Source organism: Saccostrea echinata, unplaced genomic scaffold (genome assembly GCF_033153115.1).
Source record: "Saccostrea echinata isolate AGI-Se365-2 ecotype Australia unplaced genomic scaffold, CSIRO_AGI_Sech_v1 ptg000020l, whole genome shotgun sequence".
NCBI classification, from domain to species: Eukaryota; Metazoa; Mollusca; class Bivalvia; order Ostreida; family Ostreidae; genus Saccostrea; species Saccostrea echinata.
Genome location: NW_026889769.1, coordinates 6,224,744 through 6,248,770, shown reverse-complemented (window position 1 = coordinate 6,248,770; position 24,027 = coordinate 6,224,744). Strand labels below are relative to the sequence as shown.

General features: G+C 31.8%; 3 protein-coding genes and 1 long non-coding RNA gene across 4 annotated transcripts; 2 read left to right on the top strand and 2 right to left on the bottom strand.

Moving 5' to 3' along the window:
* Positions 1-1,393: 1,393 nt before the first annotated feature.
* LOC133190125 (uncharacterized) lies at positions 1,394-2,344 on the bottom strand. Its single transcript, XM_061325600.1, has 3 exons — positions 1,950-2,344; positions 1,641-1,747; positions 1,394-1,436 (listed from the first exon to the last, which is right to left on the bottom strand). The coding sequence occupies exons 1-2, from the start codon at positions 2,188-2,190 to the stop codon at positions 1,686-1,688; spliced, it is 303 nt and encodes a 100-aa protein (XP_061181584.1). The 5' UTR covers positions 2,191-2,344; the 3' UTR covers positions 1,394-1,436; positions 1,641-1,685.
* Positions 2,345-8,340: 5,996 nt separating this feature from the next.
* Positions 8,341-14,119, top strand: LOC133190002 (uncharacterized). The gene is made up of 2 exons (XR_009721546.1): positions 8,341-9,249; positions 10,441-14,119. It is a non-coding gene; the product is annotated as an uncharacterized LOC133190002 (long non-coding RNA).
* Positions 14,120-16,033: 1,914 nt separating this feature from the next.
* On the bottom strand, positions 16,034-16,590 carry LOC133190124 (uncharacterized). Its single transcript, XM_061325599.1, has 2 exons — positions 16,244-16,590; positions 16,034-16,095 (listed from the first exon to the last, which is right to left on the bottom strand). Exons 1-2 carry the CDS (start codon positions 16,545-16,547, stop codon positions 16,034-16,036), a joined length of 366 nt encoding a protein of 121 aa, XP_061181583.1. The 5' UTR covers positions 16,548-16,590.
* A 1,091-nt stretch (positions 16,591-17,681) lies between these two features.
* LOC133190123 (uncharacterized) lies at positions 17,682-18,791 on the top strand. The gene is made up of 4 exons (XM_061325598.1): positions 17,682-17,741; positions 18,037-18,280; positions 18,536-18,633; positions 18,763-18,791. The coding sequence occupies exons 1-3, from the start codon at positions 17,682-17,684 to the stop codon at positions 18,592-18,594; spliced, it is 363 nt and encodes a 120-aa protein (XP_061181582.1). The 3' UTR covers positions 18,595-18,633; positions 18,763-18,791.
* The last annotated feature ends 5,236 nt before the right edge of the window (positions 18,792-24,027 follow it).

Here is a 24,027-nt window from a genome sequence, read left to right as displayed (position 1 = left end):
TGGATTAAAATGTATCCTTAGTCTTCAAGGAAAATGGGGAATCTGAGGTGTACATGTATTAATAAAAGATATTAAAACTTAAATCAAGAAAAGTCAAAAAAAGAAATGTAAAATATGCCCGAGTGACACTAGTTCTTCAAGCAATATATTAAGTAATTGTTTGTTTTTCATTAATCCCGCACTTGGCAAGGGGTACAATTCTGTAAAGAAACACTTGTTTTCCATTTTACTCATAGTATTAGTCAGATTTAGGATATTTTGATTGTAAATCTGTAAAAAAAAAAAAATAATAAATAAATAATGATAAACCTTACAATGAAAAGAAACCTTAGACAAATAGGTATTTGATATTTGTAATTTTATATTTAAATGTCTGTATCTTAAAGGATTATGAGGGTAAATTGTATGACAAGATGACTTCAGCTTTTTCATCGTCATATTCACATGTATGAAGTAATATTCCGCTATCACCTGCATGCACATGGTGTTTATGTCTCCCAACTTATTCGATACTGAAGAACATGCTCTGAGTACGAACAATTTTTAAACGAGGCAGGTTAATAATAGATAACTTGATGTTACAAGGATTTCAACAATCTCGTTTAAAGTCAGCATTTTGGGAATTCTATGGTTGTTGTAATGACCCTTTTAGCAAATACAACCTGTCAATATATCGTATTTTGACTGACATATTTCATACCAATTGTTAGGCCTTTGTTTTTATACTTAAATCGACTGCAGAATACATGTATTCTGTCTACCTGATCAATGCATAGGGATTACGGCGGATGCGACTGGTCAACAGGAGATGCTTACTCCTCCCAGGCATCTGATCCCATCTCGGGAATTTCCGGGGGCCTGTGTTTTTTGCCCTGTTCACAGATTTGTATTTTTTGTAGGTTTTCTTGAGATCGATCACCGCTTATTATCTTCAATTTTTATTCATCGTACATGAACCATTGTGTATCATTAGGCAATTTCCAAAAATTTGATTTGAAACTAAAAACCTTTTTTTTCCTTTTTTTTTGGCAAACATGTAGTGTACCTTGCAATGTGAAGATTTTTTGTAAGTTTACATTTTCTAAGAAGCAGTCTCTCGAAGCCGCATCGCAAAGCATAATGTAATGAAGTATTGTACATTGTTTGAGTGTTTTCAACCCTTGATTTTGTAATGATGGGTTTAGATTTATACTGTGTGACTTTTTATCCGTTTTTTGTCGAAAAATATAGATACTAAGTTTAAACAAATTTGAATCACATGCATTTCAATTAATAAGTAAAATGCTTTTTTTATAAATCATACCAGAGATTATAAAATTTCTCATACCAATATATTATCATCCTTTAGACAAAAGCATAAGATAAAATAAGATTTTTATAATAATTTATTCAACAGCCATTTAACAGCACACCCCTACTGATCTGGTCGTCAACCCCTGTTAAAATAAAAGAAAATGTTTTCATAAAGACTAAAATATTTTAGAAAAAAATATTTTATTCGACATGTTCTTTAGGCATTCATCATATCACTCAGAATTTTTTTTTTGTAAACTGCTAACTTTGAGGCAATTAAACGTTAGAAGGTTTCGATTAAATAAGCAAGAAATGCTCTTAATTGAAATGATTATATCATCACGCACCTGTTAGAGTATTACGCCTCTCTTTTTCCGCAGTTCATAAGATGTTTAACCGATGATGGGGAGAGCAGTGTTGTTGGTCAGGGTGGTCAACAGAAGAACCAGAGGAACTGAAAAGAAAGTGTCAATACCATTAGTAACCAAAAAGTTATAAAAATAAAATACTGAAGTTTAAAAAAAAAATTGTTTGCTTTATTTAATTCTACCCCCTGATAACAGTATCATATTTTAAACGAAATAAATTAAAGATGCCCATATACCAGTAACTATATCTTTAAAAATTGAATTATAGACATGTGATTAGAGACTTACTGTAGTTGACAAAGGTTGAGAAGGTAGATTGTTTAGCGAGTTTGTTCAGCTGGTTTCTCTGTTGGCGAGTCTGGAACCATTCCTGGAGGTATCTCTGTTGGTAAGCCTGTCTGGCAGCGGTGTTTCCGACTCCTCCCACGACTGAGGTCTGGGCGCCAGGGTAGTAGTACATACCCTCCACAGCAACAACAGCCAGAGCAATCACGCATGGCAGGATCATCAAAATGACGGACTTGTTCATGGTGCTGGTTTGATGAAATCGAATCCCCGGCAAGTGGAATACTCAAATGAAGAGAGGAGATTGTGGAAGTATTGATCTGAAGGGCTATATATACCAAGTCTTTTGGTCAGTTACGTGAAGATCATTTTTGCATGTTACGTATCTGTTTGACGGGTGTGTTAAAGTTGTCTGTCGGGAATAAAGGTAGTCCGTATGTCGTAACATTATGTAGGGAAGGTTTCTCTCTCGTAATTAGTAATATTGAATTTTTCTGTAGGGCATTTCATACATATGTGTATTAAAAGAACACTTCCTTATAGATTTCCACACCCGAAAACTTTTGTTGATGCAAAGGAAGGCGTCTTAAAGAAAATTTCCTGAAATTATTATATAATGCATGCTTAAAAATTGCAATGTTTAAATTTCCCATGATGGGTAATTGAATAGATTTTCCTTTTATATATTTTTTATTTTATTTTATTTATTTATATTAATATTATTTATTTATATTAAATTTACAATTCTACAGAAAATAGTTTTAATCACTTTGATGGAACATTATTTGTGTATTTATACTCTTTTTCTGCTCTTTTAATTTTTTTCTTACATATTCTGAATATCTAACAATAAATAATTCAACATTCCTTTTTTCATTTTTTTTTTCTCCGTTATGTACATGTATTTCTTTTAATTTAATCTTTTGTCAGTGTCCGATCTACATTTCCACAGACAGAAATGTATATTAGTCATCACTGATCCACAAATGTTTCTGATCAAGGAAAATGAGGACCCAACACATGTAAAGACTAAAATTCTCTGAAAAGAATTATACGGTTATTTTAAAAAAGGATATTTGAAAACAATGTTAGCTCATTACCAAATCTAGTTAGGTTGAAAAAAATTAACTTGTGATTTATAAGCTGTTGTTATTTATTTACTCCAGGGTCTTGGCTAGGGTTATAATTCCTGTATAGAAGCAGCTTGTTTTGCGTAATATGCTTACTAGTAACGATATTACAACTGATTTAGGATATATTAATAGCAAAAGTAGGAAAGAATTTTTAGAAAACTCACAGTCTATAGAAAACAAATAAACTTGATGTGGGCCATGTATAATAGTCCTATATCATTCAATATTTATATCTTGTCCGCATATACTTGTAAATACGAGGTGGATATTTCCTGAATTTTAATTTTAAGTTTCGAATTAACCCTTGCAGTCGCTGAACGTGCGACACTGGGCAATCGTTTACAGACAACAAAACAAGTGTCTTCAGAAGTCGGCAATCATGTCTGATTATTTTCTGAGAATTACAACCGAAAGGTAACTACAGACTACTGAATTCGTTCCAGAGACATTGTGTACATTTACAGTGGAAATATTCACAGCTGATGGGATGTAAATATCGTACGAATTTACTCGATTTTTTCAAACTATAGAGGAGCATTTTAATGCATTTCCTATTCAATGGTGTAATGACCTGATGGATTTGTCATGAGTAAATTATCTTGCATGTATTTGTTGTTTATTTTATTTTTTAATTTTCTGTTTAGTTTTCTTGTGCACACAAGTTATTTGTTTGTGTGTGTGTGTGTGTGTGAGTGTGTGTGTTTGTGTTTTTAAAATTATAATTGTATTTTTAAAAAATGTTTATTGTTGTTGGTCGCTGAAAGAGAGGTCAGACGATAACAAAGTTGGACTATATAAGACTATTTAACAAATTTCTCATACTAAAAACAAATATTATAGTTTCTGAACATGTCTTTCTAAGAGTGTTAATCAAATGATCGAATGATTAAGGCCTCTTTTTTCAAAAAGTTTGTCTTATGCATATTTGGGTGTTGCTTATTGTAAAATAAAAAAAACCTTTTATCATATGGTGATGTAAATTTGCCTTAGTTTACAGAAAAACAGTATCTTTTCTGCTGTTCATAAATTTCTTGAAGAAAGATGTAGATACATGTAGATATGTTTTACTCGCTTGTCATTTGTAGCAATGCTATTGGTTTTTTTTAATTTGCATGATATAATTGTAAAATATAGATAGGAACTATTAAGTTATAAGAAATTAGTTCAAATCAAGAAAAGAAACTAATAAAGAGAAATATTAATTTTGAGATAATATTATTATAATTCCTTATGTTTGCATCTTGCTCTGTCCAGCTCGCATGCATATTTTTGTTTCTCAACCAATGAAATAAAAAATAAAAAGATTACCTATGCAAGAAATTTTATGCAATCATAACGAACAGAAATAATTAATTTAAAGAATTTAATTTAGCCAGCTAACTTCTACAAATCTCAATGGACTGCACCAGTTAGCCAGATAATACACTGATTTATTTTTCCAGTGTATTACTTAAACACATCAAAACAGGAAAACATCTCATACAAGAAAATCAAAATTTAACCTGTCCTTTACTAATTTTTTGAATTAACAATCATCTTTTGATGTGAAGCTACATAATTATTGATGTTGTTATATAACTTTGCTATTTAAAAAATTGGATCACATTAAAGTCGGATTGATTAACACCTAGAAAATAATATAGATCTATATAATATATGGATGGATTAAACATAATCATATAATACATTTGTTGACAAATAATAACTTTACTTCAGTTTAATTCCATTAAACCTTCTTTTATATATATATATATATATATATATATATATATATATATATATATATATATATATATATATATATATATATATATATATATATATATATATATATATATATATAAATATATATAAAACTGTGTTATACTAAATATAAAACTTCTCATCAGGTGTTCCATATCATGTCATTACACCATAGCAAAATTGTAAGTGTATATAAAAGTTTGTAAAAACAAAGTGCATGCAATTTTTTTATGTTTGTATAAAAACATTATAAAAAAAGAAACTGGCATTTAAGATTTAAAATAAAAGGGGGATATATATTGAATAAAACAAAATATTTGTTCATCAGGACATTACACTAAATATCAGGTCATTACACTAAAATGATTGGATGAACTTCCCATTCACGCACCTAAATGACTTTTAAAATAATGCTATTTGTTTTAAAGATAGAAAAGGACATAATATGTAAAACTAATCAATAAAAGTTCACTTTATTTGGTATTTTGTCATATCAAAAAACTTTGAGACGTGATAAAAATCCTTTAACATGTTTCACACTTTGTTTTTAATAAAAGCCTTAAATACTTAATAATTTTTGCAATTTTTCTCATATTTTCAGGAATCTGTACAAGTATTCAACAGTTGAAAACGGAGGCAGTAAGGTGTTTTCAGTGTAGTTGTTGGATATTGTACTGACGTATTTCATCCGTTTTTCTAAATGTGTTGAATACGTTCAATCTTTAAGACTATTGTGCCGCCAGAAAATTATTTGGCGGCCGCCATATAAAATATGTTTCTACCTGGCACATACCGGCTTCCGTAGTTTGGTGCTATCATGGAAACAAAACCTATTAATGTTCAATTTTTTGGATTTTGAAAAGAAATTGAATTCAATTGGTTTTAGTTTTCAGTCACTATAAAGATTTTTTTTTTATTTATTTTTTTTTTTTTATTATTATTTTTTTTTATTTTTTTTTTTTTTTTTTGTATTATTTACGAGACAAATGTTATTAGTGTTATGTTGGGTGTAATAATTGGCCGCTCTTTTTGAAAAAAAAAATATTTTTAAATTTTCTTGTATAATTTTCCCTGTGTTAGAGTGGTATACATTGTAAAGGTTGTGGTTCTTAATCGGCTGCTCCATGTGTCGACCATTTTCAGCTCACCTTCGCCAAAAGTTTTTCTGATTACATTTTGTTTGGTATCTGCCTGTCTGTTTAAAAAAAATTATAACTTTAAAAATCGTTGTTTTATGCAGTTTTATTCAGCAATTTGTTTTAGATGTAAAATACAGTAGAATAAGACATCGACAGAGCCTTATTTTTCTGTGCTAAGGAATTACATGGTTAATAGAAGGTTTCTTGAAACCAGTACATTTGGATTTACCTAAAATTCCCTATAAGAACTTCACAAATACTTTTTCAAAAAAGTAATAATGACAAGATTTTACCATTATTTTGTATAAAGGAGATGGGTGAACAAGGCGCGCAGAATGCCTTTAGCTTCAGATATGTAAGTCATATTCAGTTTATGAATTAAGTATTAGAGTAAAGTTCTCGTTATTGAGATTTACAAAATTATTATCCACAAAACATTTCTGCGGAAAAATTTCTGGGCAAAAATTATTCTTTTTTTTTTAAATCAATGTGGTATTTGTACCCTAGCATTAAAATGCCTAAGTATCTTTTTCCTTTGAGACTAACGCGCTAAACACTACGCTACACAGCTCCTGATGATTAGTGGCGATGTTTGTGATATGACCCTTGACTAAATGGACTTCAAGTATTTCTCGGAAGATATAAAAGTGTATTTTGTAGGTATAGTGGGTCTTTGCTCTGTGTTTTTGTTAACCAAGAAATGTATATTTTTATGCAAACTTTGAGGATATTTTCCCAAAAATGGAGCGATCGAAGACCCACTCATATCGAAAAATTGTGTTAAAATGAGAAAATGATCCTTTTTTCCCTGTTTAGTGTGTGTATGCTTTTTCATAGGCAAATAATTTCAATCTTTGTTCGATTTTTGCAAATTGTGGAAATTTTACATGAAGTATCTTTAATGTTAGATGAAATATCAAAGAAAATTTTGTTATTATTGAGATTAATTTTTCACCTTCATGTTTGTCGCACTGTAGGCACTTCGCTCGTCTTGTTCGCCCATCTTCTTTGATCTTATAGCGGAGATCAAAGGTCCTAAGTTCTTCCAAACATATTTGTTATTGACTCTCCACACAGGTTTTCAGATTGCTTTAAATAATCCGACTGAAAAGGGGTGGGTGGGTATTTTTTTATATCCCCATTACGTAAGTCTGATTAAGGAGGAAATCGGTTTTTATCTAATCTTCTTGTATTTCATTGTTTTTAGGTTAAATTATTTATTTGATACATGGTAAAATACTAGCAAATTTATTATTATTGGGGGGATTAATTTTTTCATGACTTTGCATTGAATTTTGACATCGATATGAAGACATGGATTTGTGTGTGTGTGTGTGTGGGGGGGGGGGGGGGGTTAAGGCTGTTTGATAGGAAAAGTTTATGATAAATAAAATTTTATGTTTCATAAAATGTTTTATATGCAAGCTTTTTACATTGTTAATGTCAAGTCAATTAAATTTTGTAGTTATTATTAGTATGTTGTATTAAGGTCGGGTTCAACTTAAATCGGGATCGAGTTCCCAATATTTAAATCCGGTGGAAACACGAGGTTATGGTAATTTTAATCTGAGCTACAATATGAGGAATTGATTCATATAATTATCAAAGAATTGGTTGTATTGACATTTCAGTGATACCATTTAACTGCGTAAACAAAATTTAGACACTTTGATTGTGAGTCGGCTTGAGAAGTGACCCTAGGACCCGCGATCTGGCAAACTCCAGTTTCGTGATATCCACACTGAGGGTGGCTTCTGCCTTCTGCTTGTAATGATTTATCAGACTCACAGGCAACACGAAGCGACGAATCATGGGACTGACACGGTTTATAATTTTAACTTATAACCTTTCTAATGTAATAATTGAACATTTGTTACGGAGACATCCCTCCGAGAATACCAAAGTGATTGATACCAATAAACTGCTTCAGTGTCACCACCGGGAATTCTGTGGCTCAGATAGGAAGTATTTGGTCTGTGATGGAGTTTGCTTAAAAGACAGTTACCATATGCATGACCACCGGTTCTTGGGCAAATGTCTACAAACATGTCCATGCCTCTCAATTTGACAGGACAGGCAAAGAATCGGGACTAGATAAGTATCAATACTAGTGCATTACACACAGTGTTTAGTAAATCTCAATATGGAGATTTTTACCCATGTTTACTGGATTGTTATGTTAGTGGTAATGCTGGCTTTGTGCTGATATTAATTCATGTAAGACAGTGCTGGTGATTATATTTAATCATATTTATTACTAGGTGCTCTGCACATTATGCCAGCTGTCTTCATAGTAAGCTGTCGGGTCAGTTTGTATTGATTTCTATAGATGTATGCAAAGGCAACAAGTTTTTTTTTTTTTTTTTTTTTTTTTTTTTTTTTTTTTTTTTTTTTTTATTCTTCCTGACAACTGCAGGAGTTGGAAAGATTTGTTTATTTATTTAAAATATGGGGTTGCCTATAATGATGAGCAATAGTTGCAGCTAAGTTTGTTTTTTTTAAGTTCATTTCTAAGTTAAACAGAAATGAGAATTTTTTCAACTTTTATTTATTATGAGCTGCAACTAATATGAATGTGGGCCATGATGACTGGCATGTCAGTGTCAGTTTTGGTCAATTTGTGGGGGATCACCTATGGATCCGTATGATTTATGTAAAGGCAACAAGTATGTTATTTTTTACTCTTACTAACAACTGCAGAAGTTGGGAGGATCTTTTCATTTATTTATAAAATTGGTTGCCCATAATTGTCATGACATAGTTGCAGCTAATTTTGTTTATTTTAGCTCATTTCTAAGTTAAACTGAAATGAGAATATACTTTTTCAACTTTTATTTATTACGAGCTGCAGCTAATATTAATTATACCTGACCTGTTCATGCTAATTCTTAAAATGATACTGATATCTAAACAACTTTCATTGTACCAAGAGTTAACCCCACCTTTCACATGATGAAGATGTAAGCATGTTGTCTCATTATTCTGTGCATATAAATGGGTGGGGTACAACTAGTATCATATTACATTCTCATGTGTGAAAATTACAACATGCTTGGACTCATTGTAGAATAAGATACCACCAAAGATTAAGGAAAGGAAACCTGTTGCAGATCCACAACCACCAGGAAGGACAAGTTACACACTCAAAATGCTCAAGCTCCTCCTGTGGATTTTACTGCACATATCTGTGTTGGATGACAAATTATCATTGTCTCCAGTAAGCTGCTCTGACACCAGTGGTGACTTAGATAACTAATTTTGTCAACACACTTCAACATTTGTTTTATGGTGAGTCGGTGGCAGATACAGTCAATTTATTGACCTTAAATGCTTATAACCCAATTCCAAATAAAATATTTCAACTCAAATAAAAAAAAAACAAAAAAGCCATCTAGTTAAACTCACAGTCATCAAAACAATCATATCATGGTACCAATGGACATCAGCCTCTCTGATATTTGTGTCCATATACACAGAAAATTATCCCCAAGAGTATGCCATTCTTCTTAAAAATTGCTGTACTGTTAGGAAAATTGGGAGTTCCAATGGGATGGCCCATAGAGATATTATGAAGAGAATGCTATTAGCTCGTCAGTTAATTGAGGTCCCTTGGCACCTTCCTATTACCAAATACATGGTCAAAACTTGCATCCTCACTCGTTCTTTTAGCTTCTTACAATACACCGCAAACTGCTCAAATACAACTGCCAAATATATCAAGTATATACAGTAAACAACAACCCAAAATAAAAAATGGAGCAAATCGACTGAAGCAAATCTAACAGCAAATTAAACACTTTCAACAACAATAGAACATGAAGTGCTACTTCAAAAGTTACAGGGTTATGACAAGGTTTTACTTGACTTTCAAGTTTACAGTTTTAAATATGATTTTAAACTTGGTTACATTGAGTTTTTTTGCACCTCTGTCAGGAACAATCATCCGTCTGTTAAAAAAAGAGAGTCTGATGATAGCCGACAAAATGTTGGATAGTAAGGAACTTGGGCTCAATCATATTTCAGGTCTACATACATTCAAACCTTTTGATAATCTTATTTGTTCACCATCAGGGCTTGTGCCTAAGAAGCTACTTGTAGAATTCAGAATTATTCATTACCTATTCTTTCCAGAGGGTAATTCAGTAATTAAACACATTTCGTGATAAATACTGCTGTGCATCATCATTTTATAGAAATGTAACATGTGTAATACAGCTAATCAAGACGTTTGGGACGGGACACATTTAGTCAAGTTAGACATAATGGACAGGTTTCAAAATATCCCATTCCACCCTTCAGACTGTCATTTTTAAGGCTTTATGTAGGATGATCAAAATTATTGCGATAAATGTTTACATTTGGGGCCAGGTCATCAGGTCAGTTGTTTGAGAGGTTAAGCACAGTCTTACAGTGGATTATGTTAAATAAATATTGGGCCTCTGGTTTCTCTCATCTCATTGATGATTTTTTTCTACTTAGGACCAGAATTACCACAAAAATGACTCTCTGATGTTCAGAATTTGGAAAACCTGTGTCAGAGATTAAAATGTCAAACTGTCTTGCCAACAACTTGTTTGAATATGGAGTTTTTGGGATGTCAGTACCTGTGGACAAACTTCTCAATATGATACAATTGCTGGCAAAGACAGCACATAGAAAGAAAGACAGTTAAATGAACTGCAGTCTTTGTTAGGTTTGTTTAATTTTGCTTGTAAAGTGGTAGCACTCATGAATTTTGATACTCTTAATAGATTAAAATTGTCATGTTCCTAAATAAACTCAGTACTTAAAATTAGTGTGCTGACATTTAAACATGGCATCTCCTTATTGATCATTTTGATGGCAAATCTATTTTTTTATTGGGATGAATGGATTTCTTCACAGAAATTTTGTATGTATACCTATGCATCTGGTAGTTGGGCTTTGCATCTGTATATGGGTCATTATGGTCTGTGCAATCTTGGCTAGGCATTCAAACAGTTAATCACATTTTTATAAAGAGCTTTTCCATATTGTCTTCTGGATGGAAATTTAGCTTCCTTATTTGAGTAATCAAAAATTTTGGCTGATATTATAGCTGTTGTTGGAGTTGTCAATAAAAAATTGTCAAGCAGGGACAAAACATGAATTAGTTGTTGCTGCATTTGATTTCAATCATATCTAAAGGAAAGTTATCAAAGGTCCCCAAACAGTTAGAGACAACTGCTGACACTAAATTTTCAATCACAACATTATTCTTATCATATTTTTATCTGCTTTATATCAAAAAGCAGATAGGAATCTTTTTGTTGGCACTCTACCTCCTTGCCTTTCATGCTTTCATGCACTTAGGTGAACAATGCAAATTGAGCACAGATCGCACTCAGGTAATCCAAAATCAAATGATAGGCACTCGATAACAATTACCTTGACAGACAATAACCTGAATTGTCAGTTTGTCCATTCAAGTTTCGAAACTGTATATTGCTCAATATCAACACACATCTGGCCCTTTATTCACCTTCAAATCTGGTGAACCAGTTCCTCACACTTTTATGGCATATCCCTTGTAACATGTTATAAATTTTAAAGGCTTTGATTCCTCCTTTAATTCAGATATTGTTTTGCATTTGTGCTGCCACAGAGGTGGCACAGAACGAATTGTCTGAAAATGTCATTCACCAACTTGATTGTTGGCACTATAATGCAAGTAGGCATTACATTAGGATAAATACTTTCAAATTCAAATTTGCCAAACTTGGTCTTAAGGATTGCAAAGTTAAACATGTACTGCCACCGAACATCATAAATAGAGAAGTCAGCATCTGGCAGTTCTCTATGTTGGTAAGTAAGATTAGGCAATGTATTAGCTTCTGATGTAACATTATTCATTGCTCTATCATTAATTTTGTAAATTTGATCATGAGACCAGCATAAATTTGATCATGAGACCAGCATATGGCTGCTCAAATAGTTGTACATCCTCTATAGTCATCAACTCTGTATAATTCAGTTTAAATTGATAGGAGGTCAGCACATGGCTGCTTATATAATCTGTATTTTAGAAAGTGAGCTCAGCATTGATGTACTTACAATGTTTTACATAGACTGCTTATTAATGTCAATGAGTCCAGCATATGGCGGCTCATATAAACTGTAATCTAGTCTGTGAGGTCAGCATAGCTTTGCTCAAAATGTGTTACTTAAAGTATGTACCATGTTCGTGAGGTCAGCATGTAGCTGCTCATGTAAATTGTATGTTAATCATGAGCTCCACATATTGTGATCTTAAATTTTATCTGCAAAGACTGTGAGCTAAGGCACAAGAGTTTAGCATATGGCTGCCCATATAATCTGTATTTTGTCAGTTAGGTCTGCATAGTTTTGCTTCTAAATGTGTTTAACTATGTACCAATGTTCATGAGGTCAGCATATGGTTGCTCATGTAAACTGTACATTAAAATTGTCTGCATAGACTGTGAGCTAGGATACATGAGGTCAGCATATGGCTGCTCATGTAAATTGTTTGTTAAAATCTGCCTGCATTGACTTGACCTAAGATACATGAGGTCAGCATATGGCTGCTCATGTAAATTGTATTTAAAAATGTGCCTGCATTGACTGTGATCTATAATACATGAGGTCAGCATATGGCTGTTCATGTAAACTGTATGTTAAAATCTTCCTGCATAGACAGTGAGTTAAGCTACACGAGGTCAGCATATGGCTGCTCATGTAAAATGTTTGTTAAAATCTGCCTGCATTGACTTGAGTTAAGATACATAAGGTCAGCATATGGCTGCTCATGTAAATTGTATTATAAAATCTGCCTGCATGGTACTCGAGGTCAGCATATGGCTGCTCATATAATCTGTATTCTAGTCATGAGCTCAACATAAATTTGTTTATAAATAATGTGCATGAGGTCAGCATATAACTGCTCATATAAACTGTATTTAGTCCATGCATGTATATTTTTAGTCATTGAGGTATACATGTTTGGTTCAGGTTTATGCACCATTTTGTATACATTATATTAATAAACATTGTTTTTATACATTCTAAAATTTTATACAGTTAATTGTAAAATTGATTATTTTAGTGTTACCATAGTCAATTAAATACTTTTCACAAAAACTCCTTTTTGGCAACTTTCAGTTCAATGTAATTCAAATGAAAATGCCTTTTCCTTGGGTGGCGCTGCATGCGTCATGCAAGCATTTAGCATGCTTTGTGGCCTCTTTTTGTACGCCACCTTCTTGTTGCACAAACTTTGTAATCATTATACATATATAACAATAGCTGGGATAAGCACTAAGTTGCAATGTAACATATCTAAATTGAAATTATTCATCATTTGACCTTATCCCAGCTTTTAATGTACATTATTGTAATTGTATATTATACATGCTTTTGTTTCACTTCTCGTCATTTATCTTGGCAATAAATGACATATTCACTCAGCTTAAGTTTTTCTGTTTTCCTTAAGTGGTTTAAGCAACAAGAACAAGCTTCAGAAAAGGCATTGAACTTTACTAAAGTGTGTAATTTGTTTAATGAAAAAGTTGTGAATATAAATAAAATTTTATGTTTCATAAAATGTTTTATATGCAAGCTTTTTACATTGTTAATGTCAAGTCAATTAAATTTTGTAGTTATTATTAGTATGTTGTATTAAGGTCGGGTTCAACTTAAATCGGGATCGAGTTCCCAATATTTAAATCCGGTGGAAACACGAGGTTATGGTAATTTTAACCACCACCTCCCTTCCTCCTCCCATGTATAATTATGTTAGTGGGAAATGTTTGTAATTGAGAAACTTATGTTTTAAGTATCCTTATTATATAGGTTTAATGCACTTATTCTTCATGTAAACTGTGTTTTCTCTCTGCGATTTACAATATATTTGAACTTGTTTTTAAATTATTCCTGTTAGTAACATACACGTGGCGCCTCTTTTTGTACGCCACCTTCTTGTTGCACAAACTTTGTAATCATTATACATATATAACAATAGCTGGGATAAGCACTAAGTTGCAATGTAACATATCTAAATTGAAATTATTCATCATTTGACCTTATCCCAGCTTTTAATGTACATTATTGTAATTGTATATTATACATGCTTTTGTTTCACTTCTCGTCATTTATCTTGGCAATAAATGACATATTCACTCAGCTTAAGTTTTTCTGTTTTCCTTAAGTGGTTTAAGCAACAAGAACAAGCTTCAGAAAAGGCATTGAACTTTACTAAAGTGTGTAATTTGTTTAATGAAAAAGTTGTGAATATATGTTTTTCAGCAATAATAAAGTCTGCACAAATTGTTTTACAAAATTCTATATCGTATTTTTTTTAATATTACATGTCCTTAAAGCGATCTGAAGGCATGCACCGAGCAATTGAAATTATAATTCAACCCCATTTTTACATAGACCGCCGCGATGTATGTTCCGCAAACTTTATTTTCTGACATTCAAATGTTTTGACCACAGGCACTTGACGTTTTAAATCTTTCTCTTTATTGATACAAATATCCCCATACTAGTATGGGGATATTTTTATCAATAAAGAAAAAGATTTAAACGTCAAATCTTTCTCTTTATTGATAAAAATATCCTCATACTAGTATAGGGATATTTTTATCAATAAAGAGAAAGATTTAAAACGTCAAATGCCTGTGGTTTTGACTGTAACGGATAGAAATTACGTAAACTACACATAGACGCCTTTTCTTCTAGACTCTTTCTAGAAGGGAGCAGGCGGCGACCCCCATCCCCATGGCTGACGAAATTAGATATAGGAACGTGTATGATAAAGTTTCAAAGTAGAAATTAAATTTCGGGCTTTAATACTATGATTATTATGTATTCATTGAAAAGTGTACATGCTTTGTTGTTCAAATAGTTATTGGTCTCCTAGCATTAAAAAACGAATTTTCTTTTCCTTCTTTTTTTTTTTTTTTTTAATTTGTTTGTTTGTTTATTGTTGTTTATTTTTTTTTTTGGGGGGGGTGATTTTTTGTTTTGTTGTGTTTGTCCGTTTGTTTGTTTTGTTATTTTGTTTTTGTTTTTTTAATTGGTATATATGGCATGTGTATTAAAGATCTTTTTTGCATTGCCCTAACCCTGTTTTCTCTATCTTTCCGACACGTTGGACTAAAGTCTATTTTCGACAAAATGCTATGCGTTCCATGTCCTTACAATTGCCTTTTTTATCCGGATATATAAATTTATTCAGGATATAACTTTGGGCAATACAGCCCACCAGTTTACAAAAATAACATAACATACATTACAAAATCTAAGACTCTCAGTGAGCTTAAATTGGGGGGTGATACCCCTGGTCAAGTGTTCCTCAATTTTTCGATATGAGTGGGTCTTCGGTAGCTAGGACAGACAGACAGACATTCTTTATTTCCTCTGCAGTAGAGATTAATGCAACAAACTATTGTGCATGTAAGAGTGCATGTAAGAGTTGAACTTGAGAATAAAAATGTGCAAATAAGTAAACAAGTTATGTCATTATTTCGAAGACTATGTACATACATTATATCAAGTTATGATACTGAAGGTTTAATGAGTGTTCATTTCTAGCATCATTCCGCTAAAATACACCTGTGTTTGAGATTAATAATTACCTAGATTACCTAAGGTAGAGGAAAGATATTGTAGTAAAATGAATAAAATAACGTCACAATGAGTACAACATAAGAAGGGTGTTTATTCAAATAAAATGACACAAAAGTAATATTTCTGCATATCGCGCATCGCAACGTCACCGCCCCTGAAAAGAAACCCAATCTAAATATAGCAAATAAATTATTCATATTTGTTTATAAACGTTTAAAATACATGTATAAGAAACTGAGTGCATTTTATCAATTATCTGTTTAGCGTAATAAATATTGAAGACATTGTTTCGTTGTCTTTGTCATAATTATGTTACGAAGTCTTAACATAATTGCAATGTATGAGTATCCCATTTACAAAAAAGTTTGAGTTCAACAAGTATCATTCTGATACTTGTTGCTTGAATGTAATTGAAATAAATTATTTACCAAGTGTTAATAGAATCGCTGTATTGGTGAATAATTTATCCAGTGAGGGGAATGGATGTGGAGTTGGAGAAGGCCAATAACGTCAGAATACCAGGCACTAAAAAACAAGGGGAAAGTCATATAATTTAAAAACCCTGTCTCTGAAAATTAATTTCGTTTCTTATTTTATGTCAGCTTAAGAACAATACAAAATACCAATAATAATAGAGAAAAGGGACAGAAAAAAGGAAAATACAACGCCATACCCAAAGCAGTCCATTTGTTGAAAGTAGAAGCCCTTGCTAGATCATTGAGAGCATTTCGTACGACAATTGTCCTTGAGGCTTTTCTTTGCCAATCTCTCAGTGCCAGTCTATAAGCTATCAGATTCCTTCGATATTTAGCTCTCTCCTGAGCGTTTCCCCCGTAAACACCTCCTATTCCCCCCATGCCTGGATACATGGAGGGGTATCCCCCATATCCATAGCCCATTCCATACTGGGCACTCACTTCCACTGCCACATAAGCCAACAGGCAGACTCCGGCTAAGAAGAAAAATTGTTTATTCATCTTCAAAGCTTAATGATCGAACGAATCTCCTGCTTTCCCGTTTTGATGGAGATCTCAGAACATGGATACCATTGGTTTATATATGAGCGGGGTTGTTGCGTAGCTGGAAAGCACGACCCCGCAGCGTATCGTGATCGGTTTTGTAACCGCTTCTGATGAACGTTGGGACAGATACATCGCTGTGGTAATAATTTCTCCTAGCATCAATCTAACTCTGTCAGTTTGCACAATAGTCTCATAAGAATAACTTTTTACTTCGATGTATAGGTGCCATTTGACGAAGAACAAGAAGAAAAAACCACCCTACTGCTTGTCATTTCAATAAATATCATAATTTCTTTGATGAAATCAATTCACAAATTAAAACCAAAAAACATAACACGAAAAGATGATAAGATATTTGTGAGTTGAAAAAAAGAAACTGGATATTAATGAGGACAGGCTTTTGTATTATGAAATTGGGGTGAAAAGAGAAGCGTTTAAGATCTAAACCCTGTTCCCACTCTAGATGCGTGTATGTCATTATTTGTAATGAAATATCGATATATCTCCTATTATGCGATCAGAGAATGGAAGCAACAAGCAAAATAAAAAAGAACATCCTATTTCGTGGGCGGGGCTTCCTCTCCCTTTTCGACAAAAAGATGGAGGCTTTCCAAACCAAATTAATAGTGAAAGAATTTTCAAAATGAAAAGTGAGGGGATATTATCATAAAAGTACCCTGTTCCATAACTTTTCTTTTTTCTTTTTTTTAACTAGTGCAATAATTACTTGCAAATGTTTTGCTCTAGAGACAACGTTTCCTAGTCCAAAGTCGTCGGACAGAAATGTACTACGTAATTTTCACACGGGATATTTTGCTTCTCGTACAACAGAGACAAGCTAGTACAAAATAGCGAGAGAGACCCTACGCATTTACCGCTCGTTATTTAATAATATCGCAGAATATTCATAGATCTCATCTATCTTTCGTGTCCCTGTTATCCCGTAGTTACAAAGCCACTCTCCTGAAACGTTCGTAAGCCAACGAAAACGGAAATCACGTGATTTTTGGCGGTATTTAAACTACCATAGCAATAGTTCATCAATCTCCAATTTGTTAGCACCAACCGAAGGGGGGATTCGCCAGCACAATGAATAAACCAATTTTATTCATCGTTGGGACCCTGTTGGCGGTCTTTGTCGTTGTCCATGTAAGGCATCTTTTAATTCTGGGTCATTTTTTTCTTTTCTTTCATTATTTTCTGTGATAATTAATTCAAATCATTTCAATTTTAATAATTTTTTCATGATATCGGGAAATTTTCTTGTGTACAGAATTTTTGATTTGCAAAGTTTAAACTACGCCACATGAAAACAAGTTGATAAATGTTACATTTTTAATCATTATTTCTCTAAAACGCGTTTGTTTGAGATGAAAATGGTTCACACAATAAAAGGAAAAGCCAAAATTGTTTGCGACAATTGATTTTTTTTTTCAAATTCTAGTGCCAGCATAAGGGGTCAAGAGTTATGGTGATTAGACCTCAGGCTCGCCCAATGTACAATATGTACAGGCCAATAGCCAATGCCGCTCAGTCCTCATCCTTCTCTCAGCAAGACGGATATCTGTATGCCCTCGCCATTAATCAACAGTATACACAAGCCAATGAAGCACAGAATCTTTTGAGGACTGTTCAGGCCATCAGACAAGCAACTTACGACACTAGATTAGGAGGCTTGCTAAACCTTGGTAAGTCTTAGATTTTAATATAATGTTAAACCAGTGGAAAAATCTTAAGATACACGATTGATCTGTGCATAAATAAAATACATGTCTGTACCCAAATTTGCTTGTTTTCGGATTTATTTTCATTCCTTTCCTACCCTTAAATATTTGACTTCCCATCTTGTTTTGTTTAGAATACAAATTAAATGTAAAATAAAGTAATTAAGGTTAATTCTTAATCGGAAAAACAAAATCATGTTCTTTCCAATCTTCTTTAAGCCTTCACCGTGGCGTTGAGTTTGCTGGCTACTAACTCCACTGGAGCTGTTGCTGGTTAAGACATTTATTTGATTTGTCGAATCTAATTTTATTATAAGGTAAGTTATTTAAAAATGCATTTCTTTCTTCATCGATGTCAACATGTTGTTGTCTCCAGATGCAATTTTTATGGAATGTTAAGTTTATTATAGCAATATAGCATACTAAATCGTTCTTTTTGATTTCAGGGATGGGCGACCAAAGTAACTGCGTGATGTTAACAATATGTTTCTTCCAATAAAGTGAAGGTCACTTTCATTTATTTCTTATTTTCTTGTTTATATTAATGAAATATTTTATTGTAATTTGTGTCCAATAAAAAATGCGATCTGTTTTTACAATTGAATTTTTCAATACTCTACCCGATTATCTTTTTAATTTTAAATGCAGAGTGATGAATTCACAAGACAGCAATATTCAAACGGTGAAATATTGTAAGAAGATTAATTATTTAACTATTTACCATGTATCGCTATAATAAACAAGCAGATATATTACACGTTTGGATGACAGAAGGATTTTTACCATTCCTGTACAACTTTTTAAAATGATGCTATCTACAGTTAAACTGTTGTTAAAAATTTGTATGACACGTTTCACAAACTCATGACATAAACAGAAACATTTTAAGACTGTTATTAAATCCAAGTGCGACAGTGATAAACTGTTGTAGAATGGCTTTATATGAATTGCGTTTGACCTTTCTCTCCGCGGTTTGGAAGGAGGCTTATTCCTTTTCTGCATGCATGAGGAAGTTATAGAGATAATAGTGCACCCACAATGTAAAATCAAATAATTTCGAGACTGAAATGCTCAGCGTGATAGATGAAACAACTGTCTTATGATATGCTTAGAGCTTGTTACACTTAATCATCATTCAAATTTTAATACTCAGAGACGTATTTGAAGTAATTCCTCTTAAAAATATCTTCAAAATAAATTATTAAAATATCTTTGAAATAGGTAAAAAAGCAAGTGATTTTAAAAAAAATAATAATAATAACTGTTACATATCTGAGCATTTCATTATAAAAAGCGTCACATATGCTTTTTAGATACGAATGGATGCGTCCGTTTTTACATCAGAAACCACAAATATTACCATGTACTTAACCTAGGTCAGTATATATTTGGGTATATTTGCATATACCCAAAAATCTTGGCTACAAAGACATAAGAGTTGTTTAATGTAGAACACTTCACTGTGATCATGTACGTGTGGGCAACCTAAACTAAATGAACTCATTTGTGGAACCCAAAATATATCCATCAGTCACCCTCGGGGTAGGTCACGTAATGTCCTTCTGATCAAGTAAAATGACCAGGAAATGAACCAATGAAAACGGAGCATCTGTCCACCTGCAGTTACGTCAAATTTTCTCGTGACTGTAATTACGTTTTCGGTTACATAAAACATATGATCTCAGAATTTGGGATCAAGAATAATCCAGGATTACTTTGATCAACTTGGTTCTGATAATGTAAAAGTTCATTTTATGTCTTAATAGTTTTAAGATTCGGGTAGCAAATATGGCTACAATAATGATGCACTTTTTGCAACAACAGATTTTTTTGAAAAAGAAAAAAGGGCGTAACGCACATAATTCTTCTTCTGACCTTATTTCGTTAAATATAACCATTCAAACATAATATACATCTTATTTCTGTATATAATATACATCTATTGTAGATTATAATTGAATGATTGAAAAGTGACAAATTCAGAAATCTCCATTGTAATTGTCTTTACAATAATTTACTTACCTTATCAATTACGTAGTTTATAAAAATTTGCAAATGTTATTTCAAAAGATGTTAAATATAGATTAACTTCGTTAGTTATATATTTTAATCTCGGTCAACTCTATAAACCCATTTTATCATTTGTAAAACTATCTTTGGGTCATTATTTTTTAATATGGTGTCCCATGGTAAGCTTTATAATCAAGTAATCTTTTGAAGGTTTGCCATCAAAAATCTGAAATCTGATATAAATAATATTGTCACTTAATTAATATGAATGTTGTATGCAAAACATTTGCTTAAATTCACAGCTATATCCATTGCCAAACCCCAGAATTAATACTGTATAAAGAATACATGTATCACTTGTTTATTTGCTTGATTGTTTTTCTATTTTTTGAATACTTCTAATAAAGAATTTTTTGACTAAAATGTTTGGGGTTTTTTTAAAGTTAAATAATACTAGGGACCAAAAAAGATTTATAGAAGCTTTATTTATCATGAAACTTTTGGGAAAATGAGTATCAAAAAGACCGTTCAAGTGTATTTTACCGAAGTTTCCATGCTATTTAAGTTATTCAGCCACTAACTTCTAATAAATTCTACATTCATCGACAAATCAAACATAAAATGCAACAATAGAAAAGCATTGGCTTAAGCAACGAAATCGAGGAAAGAAAGATGACAGCACCCTTTTAATTAATTACCTATTCTACGGTAGAGGTTGGACGGTATACAATCCTATATATTATTACGCAACGCCGAGGCATTCTGTGTATTTCTGTGTATTTCCTGGACTTGGATGCATGTATATAACAAATTAATTTTGTGCATTTTGAAATCTTGATATTCAAACTATATCTTTCTCTCTTTTTTTTCTTCTGCTACATTGTTCCGTAAAAAATATTTTGAGTTACATGTATCTCACTTGCGGATAACTGATTTGTAAATAGAGTAATTATATATTTTTTCCATACTTTTCTTGGTAAACAGCATTACTAGAAAGTTAGAAACACATAAAACTGGTTAACAGAAGTTTTTCTATCGTTCACGAACTTTAATCAATGAAAGATTTTGCGTAAACCTCTTCAGTTCTTTATTCCAAGAGACGTACATCCCATAAGTATTACAGTACAATATTATATATTTATCAATTACATACATAGTACAATGACATGATATACACTTACAAACTTGTGATACATACATTCTATTATTTAGCTAATTGTTTTAAACATCCTAATCGTAATTTATTAGCATGATATATATATTTCCCTAACTGATTTACATCTTTGGTATTTGTACTACAAAATAGTTGTATTAGTTTAAAGACACTTGGTCTTCGGGAGTAGTAATGTTTGATGAATTTGTCTCTTAAATCATGAAAAACTGGACAAATGAACAAAAAATGAAATTCATCTTCAATATCATTTAAATTACATAAATCACATTTCCTATTACTCCTTATTAAGTTGCCATACCTTCCAGTTTCTACCTTTAAATTATGTGCTGAAAGTCTAAAACATGTAATTGCTTTTCTGTATTTTACATGAATATTTTTCTTAAATAACCTTGCAAACAAAAATAGTCAACTAAATGCTTATATAACATGCATTTTGGTGATCTACATATATCAGATATAGCTTTTTGTTTAAAAACATCACACATTCTTTTGTATGTTATGTGTAATATAATACTACCTTCGATTACTATGGTACAAGTCACCCAAACCTAGAGTGTACATTTCATATTTTATATTCATAATCCAGGGATCTTTATTTTCTATCATATCTTGATAACATGCACTCAATATACAATTATTATTTTTTCTTAATTTTAACCAATATTGTAATATTCTGCGCTTTCTATATATATCTAGTAGTATTCTACCTAACTCATAATAAACAGCACTATTGCAAGTATTTTTTCTTACACCAAGTATTCTTTTACAAAAATTAATATGCACTCTTTCAACATCTTGACCTTTATGAAACCCCCATTTTTCAGCTCCATAGTATAACACACTTTTAACATAAGTATCAAACACATTAATCTGAGTCTCAACATTGAAATTTAAATCTTTCATTTTACTATAAATTATAAACATTGCCTTGTTACCTTGTGTTGCACAATGTTTCTATGTGGATAAGAATTTACCATTATAGTTAAATAACATTCCTAAATAGTTAAACTGATTCACAACTTCCACATTGTTACCATTATATTTCCATTTTTCTTCATCTTTTACATACTTTCCATTTCTAAAAACTACAATTTTTGTGTTTTTTTTTGTACATTTACAGTTAAATTCCATTCTTTTGTATAGCTATAAAGAGTGTTTAACATTTCTTGTAAACTTTCAACTTATTCCGATATTAGGACTGTATCATCTGCGTACATAATCAGAAACAAATTAATCATTTGAAGTTCAACTGAAGCACAATTATTTTCAATAAAATGTCGTTCAAAATCATTCAGATACGTGGAAAATAATACAGGCGATAATATTTCCCCTTGCAGAACACCGACAAAAATACAAAATATGTCTGTCAATATTCCTTGGTGTTTTATACAGGTTCTAACATTCTTATATAGAGACTTAATAATACATAACATTTTTCCTTGTATACCCTCTGTTTGTATCTTGAATCATAACTTAGATCTGTCAATTAAATCAAAAGCCTTTGAATAATCTACAAAGCAAAAGTATAATCTCTTTGTTTCTCAATGTCCTGCTAATTAAACTTTGTAGAATAAATACGTATAGCGTCAATTGTACTTGCACCGGGCTTAAAACCAAACTGAGCGTCTGTAATGATATTGTATTTTTGGTCCCATTCTAACAATCTATTATTCAAAACACATGTAAACAGTTTTGCTAAACAACTAACCAAAGTTATACCTCTATAATTATTTGGGTCATGTAATTCGCCCTTTTTGAAAATTGGTACAGTACACCCCTTTGACCAACTATCTGGATACATACCCGAATCAAAATATTGTTAAATAGTTTACATAGAATAGGAATCATAATTTCTTTCCATTTAATAAGAAATTCATTAATTACACCATCATCTGCATTACTCTGCTTCTAATTCAGATATACGTATATCTAATTCCTCATAGCAAGATGCTGAGTGCTGTTCAACACTGTCATCAATATTGTTGGATTCGTTCTTGTTCTCAAAGACACTCTAAAAATGTTCAAAAAATTGATCTGCTGTTATATCATTACCTATTTTTTTCTTACTCTGAAATAACATGAAAAATTGTCTTGGATTATACTTTCTTAAATATTCCATGTTATTTCATTGGTATCGTTCATAAATGTGCTTAAATTTCTTTATGGTTTTTTATTATCACATTTCTTGTCACAAAGTGCGTTTCTATTAACAGTAGATTTATTTGTATTAAATTTGTGTAGACTTTCTTTGTAATTTTGATATTTAGACTTGCAGATATCATTAAACCAGGGTTTGTCATTATTCATTTTCTTATCTGTATGTATCAGACCGTCAGTGACCTTACAAAAGGGGGTCATAATATCACACAATGTCTTACTGAAATTCTCCACACAAATATCTACCTCCTCTACTTATTAAATGAATTATGAACATACGACAGAAATACATCCTGATTTTCTCTTACTGTACTAATAGCTTCAAGTTCAGCTAGAACCCTCTTTTCATTTGACTGATTTACACAAAATC